Source organism: Phocoena phocoena, chromosome 4 (genome assembly GCF_963924675.1).
Source record: "Phocoena phocoena chromosome 4, mPhoPho1.1, whole genome shotgun sequence".
In the NCBI taxonomy this organism is placed as follows: domain Eukaryota; kingdom Metazoa; phylum Chordata; class Mammalia; order Artiodactyla; family Phocoenidae; genus Phocoena; species Phocoena phocoena.
Window position 1 is genome coordinate 138,987,283 of NC_089222.1, and position 12,388 is coordinate 138,999,670.

The 12,388-nt window shown below is 41.3% G+C and overlaps 1 protein-coding gene across 1 annotated transcript in view; it reads right to left on the reverse strand.

The window, feature by feature from the left end:
* Window positions 1-221: 221 nt before the first annotated feature.
* The window catches only part of KCNJ6 (potassium inwardly rectifying channel subfamily J member 6), an 89,528-nt gene continuing 77,361 nt past the window's right edge, over window positions 222-12,388 (reverse strand). Inside the window, exon 2 of the mRNA XM_065876335.1 lies at window positions 222-547. Within this exon, the coding sequence (XP_065732407.1) occupies window positions 222-547 (326 nt within the window). The remainder of the gene's footprint in view (window positions 548-12,388) is intronic.

A 12,388-nucleotide genomic window follows, 5' to 3' on the forward strand; every position in this document is an offset into this window, starting at 1 on the left:
ACAAATGAGGGCACATGACACCTTAACCCAATCTGAATCTGCCTTGTCAATCTGAATAACTGAGAGGGCAGGTAGATATTTTACACCTTGAAGATTTGTTTTCTGGTAATGCCAAACTTCAATATAAGGAAAGAACAAAGTAAGAGAGACAGAAAAGAAAGAGAATGAGAGACAAGGGAAGGTTGTGGGCAGAGAGGAGAAGGGGTGGCCCAGCCAGGGGACTAAACTTTGGATTCGTTCTCTAAATTCGCCACATCACCATTCCTCTCCGTCTGCTCCTCAGGGTTCTTTTCTTCCTCCTCAGTCTCCAGTTCTGCGTGTTGGTTGAGTTTGCTGGAGACGGACCAGCTCAGGGGCAGCTCAGCCCTGCTGGCTAACTCGGCCAGCTCTTTGGCACTGAGAGATGGGGTGCTGGTCTCGTAGGTCTCGTGGAAGCTGTTGTAGTCGACTTCGTAGAACCCGTCCTCCAGCGTCAGGACAGGGGTGAACCGGTACCCCCAGAGGATCTCACTAGTGATGTAGGAGCTTCGAGCTTGGCATGTCATCCCTGCAGAGAGGAGAACGGAGGCTTTAGTGTGTGTGTCTGTGGGCTTTGCATCACCCAGGGGACTCAGGGAGACAGGCAGGACTGCTGCATGTGGTGTTGAGACTGTGACCCACATAGGCTGCTATAATAGGGAAGAACAGAATCTGACTCCATATTAAATCTGCTTCTTTTACTTAAACCTTGTATTCAATTGCTTTTGCTACAAGTTAAGAATGTTGCCTATAGCCTGAAATATACAGGATATCCCATTCTCAAAACTCTGACCTTTAAAGGTATAACACTTTCCCATTCATATAGAGGTAAAAAGTTGCAGAACAGAGGATAACATTTGTCTTGTTGGAGGTTTACAGGGGTATCATGACCTGACCTACCTGGACAGCTGCAAGAACAAAGGATTCTGACCCCAAGAAGTCTGCAACAACCACCTACACCCCCTCCCTTTTTAGTATAAAAGAAGCCTGAATTCTAACTCAGGTGAGATGGTTCTTTGGGACACTAGTCCATCATCTTCTCGGTCTGCTGGCTTTCGAATAAAGTTGCTATTTCTTGCCTCAACGACTCATCTCTTGATTTATTGGCCTGCCGTGAGGTGAGCAGTACAAGTTTAGACTTGGTAACAGTGTCACAACTACAAGGAGGTGTCTTTCTTGTTGTAGACATGTGCTACCATGCAGGAGGGCATGTGGTGGAGATACCAGGCTTCCGCATGGAATCCCAGAGAGCAACGTGAAAGTCCTGGCTCACACCAGGCACTTGCCGGCACTTGCCTGCAAGGTCAGGCACACACACAGGAAAGCATGTGTGCACATGCATACAGGTGCACACTCATGTGGTTGTGCCTTGTCCACTTTTTACTCCAGGATCATCTGAGGTCATGACTTTTGTCTCACACTGCTTTTAGAGGTTTTGCCTGAGCCCTGCTGGGATTTGAGTCTTGGTTTTGGCCACAGACTTAGAATGAAATTTGACATTTTAAACTAAACTTATGCTGCCTTTCAGCTGGAGGCCACAGATTTGTGTTACCCTCCCATTGCCGTGACACAGAGGCAGCTACTGTGGTCCCCCAAATGAGGTTGGAAGGGATGCTGATCTGAATTTGTACTTTCCCCAGGACCAGTGGAGATGGTTGTTCAGATGGTGTGATAATATAATACTTTAAAGTTGCCCCCCCCATCTCACCCGCCCTTCCTGCTTATAGACAAGAAGACTTTTTCTAATTTGCACAAAAATGCCATATGAGCTACTGGCAGCCCAGGAGTCAGGGATAGCTTCCTTTTAAATGTGAAAAGGCAGAACAAGGGAAATCCCACCCACCTCCTTAGAAAAGGAAACTAGGCAACAGGCTTGGTGTAAAATACGGGGAAGACATTGGTGCATTTTTTTTCTGAGGTCGAAGAATCTCTTATGAAACTTCTCAGGACATGGAAGCGTTCATTCAGCCATTCCTTCAGGGCTGACTTTCCATTAGCTCAGTAGGTCCAGTACCAAGGGCCCACAGTGCTTTTAGGGGCCCATGAAAATATTCATCTTTATGTAAAGTATATTACATATTACATAAGGTAGATTATACACTTTATATTATATTATATAATTATATAAAAATATAATTAGAAAAATTTTAAATGGAATAAAGGGCCCGCAAAGGTAAAACCACGTAGGACTCACCATAGTCCTACTGCAGCCCTGTGTTCATTCATCCAGGGAAGCAGCCAGCCAGTCAGTCAATATATTATTCCTTAGGACAGCCTATAAGATATATTAGGCAATTGCTTTATGCTGAATGCAAGTGTGGTAAGGAGAAGAGGACACATGTAGGTTTTACACAGAAGCGTTCAGATCTACAAAATATTCCCACAGCAGTGCACCTGTTCCTCGTGGCTAGAAGAAGAATGTTGGGGCCCAGGGACTGAAGTGACTGACCCACAGCAGCTGGCAGAGTCTGAGCCCATACGGCCCTCATTCACATTCTGCTCTTCTTCTGAACCTTAAAACTGAATGCTACCCTTCTTCAGTGTTTCCCTGACTACCCAATTATTTGGTCTGCCCACCCCCATGCCTCTGAAACAAGTACAGCAGGGTTACTGGGCATTGTAAATCAAAGAACAACAGCATCTTGCTTTTATTTCTCAACATTTCTCTTCTGAGTTACCAACTCTTTATCTGTGTTTGGGAGTGATGGGGGAAGACAGGTGATGACAGGGTTCTGTGGGCTCAGAGTGAGGCACAAACAGGAAGTCAAAAGGAAAAGGTGATAAAATAACTTTCAAATTTTTCTTCCCATTGAGGAAGCATATGTTTATTGTGACATGACTAGAAAACAGAGACAGGCAAATAAAATTCACCTAGATTTTGATTTCTGGCTATGTAAATGGCCAAATGGAACTAGAAATTAAAAATACAATTATTAAAATTAAAATCTATATGGAGGTTTAACATCCAATTGGAATTGACTGAAGAGAGAATTAGAAACTTGGGACACAGGTATGAAGAAACAACACAGGATGCAGCCAAGAGGTTGTCATTGGGACTGCTGGAGAAAGGACCTCTGAAAACCCTCTCCTCCATGAAAGCAATGAGAACGCTGGCAGAAACTGACAAAGCAAACTCTTTTAGAACTCTGTAAATGAACTCCAGGAGTGTTTGCTCAAGAAAAATGGCTGAATCGCAGTAAAAACCCTGAGCTTTGGGAAATTTTAACTTTCCCCCTGCTCAGCTTTACGTTAGCCTTAAAAATCAACAGCCTGCAATCATGGTGCAAAAGAGCAGTCTAGCAACTGCTGGAGGGGTCAGAACAGGATTGGAGCTCTTTCAAAGCCTCATGCTCAGAACTGTCATCATTTCAAGTTTCTAGCAGTTCCCTAGAAAATCCCATTTACAAGGCTTGTCTCTTTTTGACTTGGGACAGAGTTTGCCCAATGCAAATAACTTGTTCCCTTGGGCTGTTTGTCAAAAACAAACAGTGGTTAAACTTTGTACTCTCCCCCAGCCCAAATTCCTATGTTGTTCTAACCCCCAGTACCGCAGACTGTGACTTGTTTGAGAGAGGGTCTTTAAAGAGGTAATTAAGTTAAAATGAGGTCATTGGGAGGGGGTCCTAATTCAATATGACTAGTGTTGTTACAAGAAGAGGAGATAAGTTACACAGACATGTGTAGAGGAAATACTGTGTGAGGACATAGGGAGAAGATGGTCATCTCCATCTATAAGCCGAGGAGAGAGCAACCAACCCTGCCAACACCTTGATCTTGAACTTCCAGCCTCCAGAATTAGGAGACAATAAATTCCTGTTTAAGCCGCCCAAGTCTGTGGTACTTTGTTATGGCAGCCCTAGCAAATGAATGTGCTTATTGAATTCCACAGGGATAGTAAAATACCTTTTCATAGTACCACTTTAATAGGATTAATTTATGTAATCAAAAATGAATAAGAGAGATTTAAACAAATGTTTGTGGATGCTTTCCCAATTTTTATTCACCTTTTGGTGTCCTAATTTATTTGAAAAGAGATGAAAAGAATATTAATATATTTGTCTAACAATATCGAAAAGTATTTCTAGTGTAAGCTGATAATTTTCATCTTCTTCAGAAAGATTCCTGTTTTACATATTGACATTGGTCCCAGTCCATTCTTAGAAAAATTGTGATTTTTACTGATGTTGAAAAAGTAACAAAATAAAACCAACTAAGGTGCAGCCACCAAAATTACATCAGTGTGTGACAGTGGAGCCCTTGTGATTTTCGATGTCACTTAACTCACTGAAGTGTGACTGTGACTCTGAGACCAATTTTTCACGGATTGTGTTTCAGGCTTTGAAATGAGTGTGAGCTGAGGATGCAGAATTTTCTTTGCTTAATAAAAAAGACTAAAAATGAAAAACATGAAAATATCTACAACACTAATAATGGAAAACAGGAATGACACATGTATATTTACCATGCACATAAAAGTTTAGATAATACCTGTCTATGTATGTACAGAAATATAAAGTAAAAGGAGACCGCCTGGTCATCAGAAAAAAAAAAAGATTCAATCAGTGTGTATGCAAGTTGTGTTTGTTTTTTCATATCAGAAAGATCATTACGGTGTCCTGAGGTAGGTTTTTTTTTTTTAATTAATTAATTAATTTTTGGCTGCACTGGGTCTTTGTTGCTGTGCGCATGGCTTCTCTTGTTGCGGCGAGCGGGGGTTACTCTTTGTTGTGGTGCATGTGCTTCTCATTGCAGTGGCTTCTCTTACTGTGAAGCACGGGCTCTAGGCACATGAGCTTCAGAAGCTGTGGCATGCGGGCTCAGTAGCTGTGGCTCGCGGTCTCTAGAGTGCAGGCTCAGTAGCTGTGGCGCAGGGGCTTAGCTGCTCCACGGTATGTGAGATTTTCCCGGACCAGGGCTCGAACCCGTGTCCCCTGCACTGGCAGGTGGATTCTTAACCACTGCATCACCAAGGAAGCCACTGAGGTAGGTTTTTGAAGTGAGTGAAGTAATCTCTGGAAAAAGAGAAGCTCCTTTTGTAGAGATGAATAAAACCTGAAAAATCTGATCTCCAAGTTCAGATCACAGCCTTTACTCTGAGCATGCTGGCTGTCTTGCCATTTGCATTTATATTTTTATGCCTATATGTGTGCTATTTGCTTTATCTTGAATGCCCTTCCCCCGGTGGACTCCTGTTCATCTTTCAAGAGCTGATTTATTATCTCCTTTCTAAAGCCCTCTGTGACCGACCCCACTTGAGTTGGAACTAGGAGCCCACGGCTATCAGGATATTTCAGTGACACCCCATCACAGCCTTCTCCACAGCCTTTGCAGCTCATGCTAAGTGTCTGGTTTCCTTGTTGGACTGTGGATGCCTCAAAGTTCGTTTATCTTCTTTATTTCCATATTCCTAGCATTTACATAGTGCTTCAACATTGGAGGTTCCCCCCAAATACCTGTTGTTAAGTGAAGAGAATGGACCTAAGGAACTATAGAGAAATGTTGACTGGAAATGTCTGACATGTATTATTAAATTAAAAGATGGCTTGTGGTCCTTAGAAAAGAAAGTGGGAGATTTCTGTTTCTGTGTCATGTCAGATTATCTAGGAAGGACCCTCAGCTAAAATACAAGCTAGACACTGGAAAGTTACAAACTCCCTAATTTTAATCAAAAATAAGTTCAATAACAAGTAAGGGATGGGACTTCTGGGCTTGGTGAAGATGGAGTCAGTGCAGCCTTTGTCTCCCATTGCTTACAATGAAGACTTCTAGACAAAACACAAAATGCAACAACCTGCAGACTCTGAAAAGTTACCACTAGTGGGAAGATTGGGGAGGGGTACCAAAACTTGAAGAATGACTTGTTTGGGGGTAAATTTCTTGGTTTGGTTTTTTCTCTCTTTTATCATCTGGCTTTAACCTGAGAGTGGTCCCTATGCAGAACTGGGCTGTGGTGCTGCAACAAAATCTCAGAGAGAAACCCTGTTTTTCTGGCCAAAGGACCAGGACAAGGTCCCCTCTGGGCTGGAGAATGGGGGTGGGGAGCCCTTATTAATTTTGTATCTCTGAAGCCAGCTCTCAGTGCTGCGTAGTCCAGAGCTGGGAGAAAATCTTTCTGGCCAGAGGACTGGGAAAAGAGGTCTCTGTGGACCAAAGAGTTTGTGGCTGCGTTTTCCTCTCTTCTCACTGCCTTACTCTGAGAATGAACTCTGAGCCTGTGAGACCGGGCAGCAGTATGGGTGGCCAACACGTGGAGAGAAATCCTGTCTTTATAGACAGAGAAGAGGGGGCCTGGGAGCTGAAAAGGATGGGGAATCTCACAGAGGACAAAACTGAAGAAGAGTATCCCCTAATTCTGTGTACGAATAGATGCAAATCATGAATAAAAAGAAACAATGAATGAAAAGAAACTACTATGTGTTTCATAACATATAATCATACTTTGAAATGACTTCAATGAAGAAACTCTAATGGGAGTTCAATAATACGTAGAAATGAATGATACTGAAATGTAGAATGTCAAGATTGTGGGATACATGGAAAGTAAGAAACATGTATAGACCTAAATGCTTATATTAGAAAAGAAAAAAGTCTGTGCAGAATATCCAACTTAAGAAATTAGTAAAAGAACAACAGGATGACTCCATGGGAAATAGGTAATAAACATCAGTATATAAATGAATAAATTAGAAAACATAATATTGAGTGAAAAAGCAAGTTGTATAGAATATATAAAATGATACCATTTGTATAAAGCTAAAAGTAAGCATAAGTAATATAGCATTCAGGGGCACATTCAAAATTATTTTTTTAAAGAAATTAAGAGAATGATAAAAATAAGTAGTTATGTTAGGGTGGAGAAGGAATACAGAAGTAGATACAGCAGTAATGTTCTAGCTCTTAAATCGAACAAACTGGAAGTGTTTTCTTATACCCTGTAATGTAATGCGTGACATGCATTATTTTGTACTTACCAAGTGCTACTTTAAAAGATGGCTAATTCCATTTGTTCTTGCAGTATTAGCCTGCTTATCTTTTGTGCAAAAGCTCCTCTCGTTCTGTGTTTTCAGAACTGCTTTTTCTTCTGTTTTTTTATTGAAGTATAGTTATTTACAATGTTTCAGGTATACAGCAAAGTGGTTCAGTTATATATATATATATATATATATATATATATATATATATACATGTATGTATATTCTTTTTCAGATTCTTTTCCATTATGGTTTATTACAAGATATTGAATATAGTTCCCTGTGCTATGCAGTAGGTCCTTGTTGTTTATACAAACTTATATTTTTATGTAAAGAATTGGAAGCAATAAAAAAGAATTGTGACATAATCTAATCTATATAATTCTGCTTTGTACCATCATTTAAATGTTTCCAAACATCTGTTGGCTCAAAATAGCTATAATGTCTTTTCCTAAAGTTACCCTGTGATCAGAGCTGTTAACCACTCATTTATTCGGGTCATGTTTATTAAATGGAATCCATGTGCTAGGTAATGAGTTCCCAGCCTCAGGGAGCTTACAGTCCATCTTCTCATTCCTGTAGAAGCTCAGAATCAGGAATTCTGACTGGGACTTCCAGAAATGAGGGCCCTTGCCTGCGTGCCCTAATGACCAAGGGTTCACGCTAACTGACATCCAACTGGGTGCCTGGGGTCTTCGGAATGTATGGTGGGGGCAGGGGAAGGAGGGAGGCTCAGTGCATCTGGGGCATAAACTCCATCCATGGTCTCCTTAGCTCCGTGACCCAGCTAGTGGGGTTAAACAGAAATACATGATTGTGTTTCTCACCCTTCAACTAGTTTTTCATGCATTTTTATTTCCTTGATGGTGAGTCAGAAACTGGGTCTCTGTACAGTAAGATGCTGTCTACTTAGCCTCCTTGACTGCTTTCTGTGCAAATAACCACAGGAAATTCCACAACTGAGAGTCAGCTTAGAGGTGGGCAAGACAAAATCGGGGAGGAGGACGTGACATGTGAGACCTGTGCTATAAATGATAGTCCCCGTTTCTTCTCATTCCTCATTATCACGTCACTGTCATCTTCATGGAATATTCCCAAGTAGTTACTGTGAGCTGGGGATTCCCTAAGCCCTTTACCTTGTCTATTTCATTTAATCCTTATAACAGCCCCATGAGCATGTGCTATGATTCTATCCCTGTTCTACAAATGAGGAAACTGAGGTGTGGAGACCACTCATGTCACATCCCTGGGGAATCTGGCCTCACAATCTCGAAAGAAACAGGTGGACACTGACATTGCGAGACAGCATTGAGGCCAGTGGGGTTAGAGGAGGAATGGCCTGTTGGTGTGTTCGTGGGTCAGGCATGCCTTTGACTTTGTGTTTGAGGAGCCTGCTTGATTTCCATAGCAGCGTTGTCTGGTCTAAGTTATTTCCCCAAAGCCCAAAGGCACGCGCGCGCGCGTGTGTGTGTGTGTGTGTGTGTGTGTGTGTGTGTGTGTGTCTTAAAAAAAATTATTGCACTTCATAATTTATCCACTGAGAGCTTCTCTGGTTAATCTTCCAAGAGTTTAACTCACTTGAAAGTGAATAGAAACAGCCCATCTTTTTGGTGGTGTTTCATTCCTTGAGTAAGAGTACATTAGAATAAGGAGTGGTGAAGGAGGGACTGCTTGTCATTGGTGATGAACAAAAAGCCCAGGAAGCTGGGAAGCCAGACTGAGGCCCAGTTGAGGGATCTAACAGGCACTGAACAAACACAGGTCAGACCCTGCAAGATGGAGATTCAACAGGCAAAGCCTTATTTTTAGATTCACGGTGACAGATGATGACTGGAGATGTTTTGTGCAAGATACCAATGTGATGAAAGCCATCCTCAAGAGAGAGCCCTCTGGATAAAGCTGGAGGTATGCACTCAGTAGATAGAAAATGCATCAAAATTGCCTGGAGAATGTGATTCCAATAAAATAAGATGGAATACACCACCCTCACCACTTTGGAATTCTGTAAAATTAACCTATATTGCCAATATTCAGAAACAAAGAATTGACTGCAGGCGTTTTGTCTTTTTATTTCAAATACCAGGCTACATGATGTAATGTTTTCCTTTACTCTTTGTTCTCATTCTCAATAAAAACTGCACTGAATTAGTGCAGTAATAAAGTGTTCTGCACTAATGTTTATAAGTCTTTGTGAGGGAGAACGATCTTGGTGATTTTCCAAGCCCAGTGTCAAAAAGAAGCAGTATAGAGTAATCTCTGCCATAATGTAATGGTAATCTTATTCATTAGGCTCAGCCAACTGCTGATCATTTAAACAACAAGCCCTGTCTTATGCTCAGGTTAAGAATACCTTCAATAGGGCTTCCCTGGTGGCGCAGTGGTTGGGAGTCCGCCTGCCGATGCAGGGGACGCGGGTTCGTGCCCCGGTCCGGGAGGATCCCACGTGCCGCGGCGCGGCTGGGCCCGTGAGCCATGGCCGCTGGGCCTGCGCGTCCGGAGCCTGTGCTCCGCAATGGGAGAGGCCACAACAGTGAGAGGCCCGCGTACACCCCCCCAAAAAAAAACGAATACCTTCAATAAACTGTTGTACTTCTTCTGTTACTGAAATTTTGGATGGCCAGTGAGGTTCACCTCTAGCTACACAAAAAAATATTGAAAAGTGTATTTTTTTAAATGTTTGAAAAAAGGCATTCTACATGTGTACTCCCAATTGTACTCTCACCAAAGTAACTGATAAATTCATAAATCAAGTATTGAATTAAGTAAAAAACATTATTTATTGAGTGTTTATTGTATGCCTGGCACCAAATGCTTTATGTGCATCAACAAACTAACAACATCTTACAACAGCCCTCATAGGTGGGTGATGCTACGATATCTACTTAACATATAAGCAAACTAAGACAAAGAGAGGTTAAGTAAATGTTCTGGGTCACACAGTTTTATGGACTGAATTGTGTGCCTCCAAAATTCCTATATTGAACCCTAACCCCTTCATGTGACTGTATGTGGAAATAGGAACTTTAGGGAGGGAATTAAGGTTAAACAAAGTCACCTTATCCAGTAGGACCATTGTCCTTGTAGAGGAAGAGGTACTAGAGAGCTTTCTCTCTTTCCACGTGCCACATGAGGACACAGCCAGAAGGTGGCTGTCTACAAGCCAAGAAGAGAGGCCCTACAGGCAAACAGCACTGATGGTGCCTTGCTTTTGGACTTCTAGCCTCCAGAATGATGAGAAAATCATTTCCGTTGGTTAAGCCACCCAGTCTGCGGTATTTTGCTATGACAGCCCTAGCAGACTAATATCGGTAAGAGTGGAACTAGGGTTCTAATTTAGGGAGCCTGTCTCTAGAGCCTATGTCCTCAACTGTCACACTATTATATCTATTTTTGAAAACAGGGATCATGTGTTCATTGTGATCTTTATAACTCCTGCAAGTGCCTTATACCTATATTTACAAAATAAAATGGAGAGTAGATGAATCATCATGGCCCAAGGGATGTTGCCACTGGATGTTGTAACTTGACTGCCAAATAATACCTGCTCACCATTTGTCTTTCCCATCATATCTACCATTTGTTCCCCACCAGCTCTCCTAAGTCTGTCAATTCTTACCTTGTCTTCCATACAAATGTACTTATTCTCTACTCAGTCTGGAGCAGTGGCTACCAGATTCAGAATGTTGCTTGGAGACACTAAACAACCTTGATTCTTTTTGAAAGAAATCATGAGATAGCCTCAAATCAAATCATAAACTGCAGGATTCTTCTTCAACCTCTCCCATTCTATATTTGTTTCTCTCTTCTCCAACAGTTCCAGGTTCCCAAAAATCTATACATTTATCATTGGCTCTATCCTACGAGCACACAAAGCAGCTTTGGAATTATCACACCTATAAGTCTACTGAAGAATTGTTTGTACAAGACTCAGACCTCACAGCAGAGGACCAGATATGCTTCTAGTTGAAACAGGAAAGCCCCTGTGACTTTACAAGAAATCCCCAGTATGTACCAGTAAATAGTGAACCAAAGACTGCCAAATGCACTTGAAAGCCAATTAGAACACTTCCCTGCTTCCAAAAGTTCTATAATAGAACACTCACCAATCAAAGACTATCTTAACACTTCCTCCTTTTACTCTGTAAGTCCTGTGAGTTTCTACCGAAGGAAAGAGATAGTAGCAAACTATCTTGTATGATCTGAATAAGCAACCTTTTGTTAATAGTACAGGTGCTCTGTGTACTTTTGAAACCATCATCCGCAAACCTATGAGGTAAAATTAAAAACTGAAATTCTTTTTAATCTTAGACTATTCCCACTGAGGTAGTGCAATCCAAGTACTGAGTTCCAAAGTTATTGGATTCATCCTTTTTTCTATGTAGCCTTGTTATCTGTTTTATATCTAGTTAGGTTCATTTGTTTCTAATTGTATTTCCTTTTAGGATTTGCTTTTGTGGTCCTTTTTTTTTTTTAAAAGAAAATTTAAACCACTTAAATAGTTCAAAAATTAAGTCAGCATAAAAAGATATATTCAGAAAAGTCTCATTCCCACCTCTTCTTCTATCCTGTTTCTGCCCACCTCCTGTATGTGGCCATTTTCATTTGTTTCTGCTTTACCCTGTGCTTCCTTTTGTAAAATAAGCAAACTTAGATGCACACACATTCTTATTTCTCATTTTGACCCTGCAGAGGGAATATATTTCAGGACAGGAAGCTGTATGATGATTTTCTTCCGCTAAAGCAATTTGAAATCTCTGGACGTGCTCATTTCCTTTCATCATAGAATCCATAGGCTTATCAATGATACAGTGGAGTTGAACAGTGGGAGCTGGAAGCAGACTGGCCCAGGTTTAAATCTGGGCTGCCCAGAGCCACAGTGTGGCCTGGATAGGCTACTTAGCTTCTCTTATTCCTCATCTGTCATAGCTGGGAAAATAATGACCAGAGTAGAGAAATGATCTACAAGAAATTTCACAGGTGAAAGCCTTGACCTAGGGCTCTGTTTGAGGACAGCACTGGCAATTCTCTTAGTGCCATTCCTTCCCTTAGTCAAGCATAAAAGCTGACCTTTCTTGTAGAATTAGCAGCATTGATCAATAACATTTTTTCCCTTACATCAAGTATTTGGTTGCTTGTTGATTTTTTTCAAAAGGAATAAAAACCATTCAGAGAAAGATCTGGAGACATCATGTTTCATCTTCCTGTTGATGTCAGGGTTTATTTTATGCCTTACTATTCTTTGAACATTTCAAAATACCCTTTGGTGCCTGATATTTGAAGAGTCACTCGTCTCTTCATTGTCCCCCATTATTCTGCATTTTCCAGGCAGTGGTTCTTAACATTTTTTGGTCAAGGACCCTTTTGGGAATCTTATGAAATTCATGGATCCTCTCTTCTTA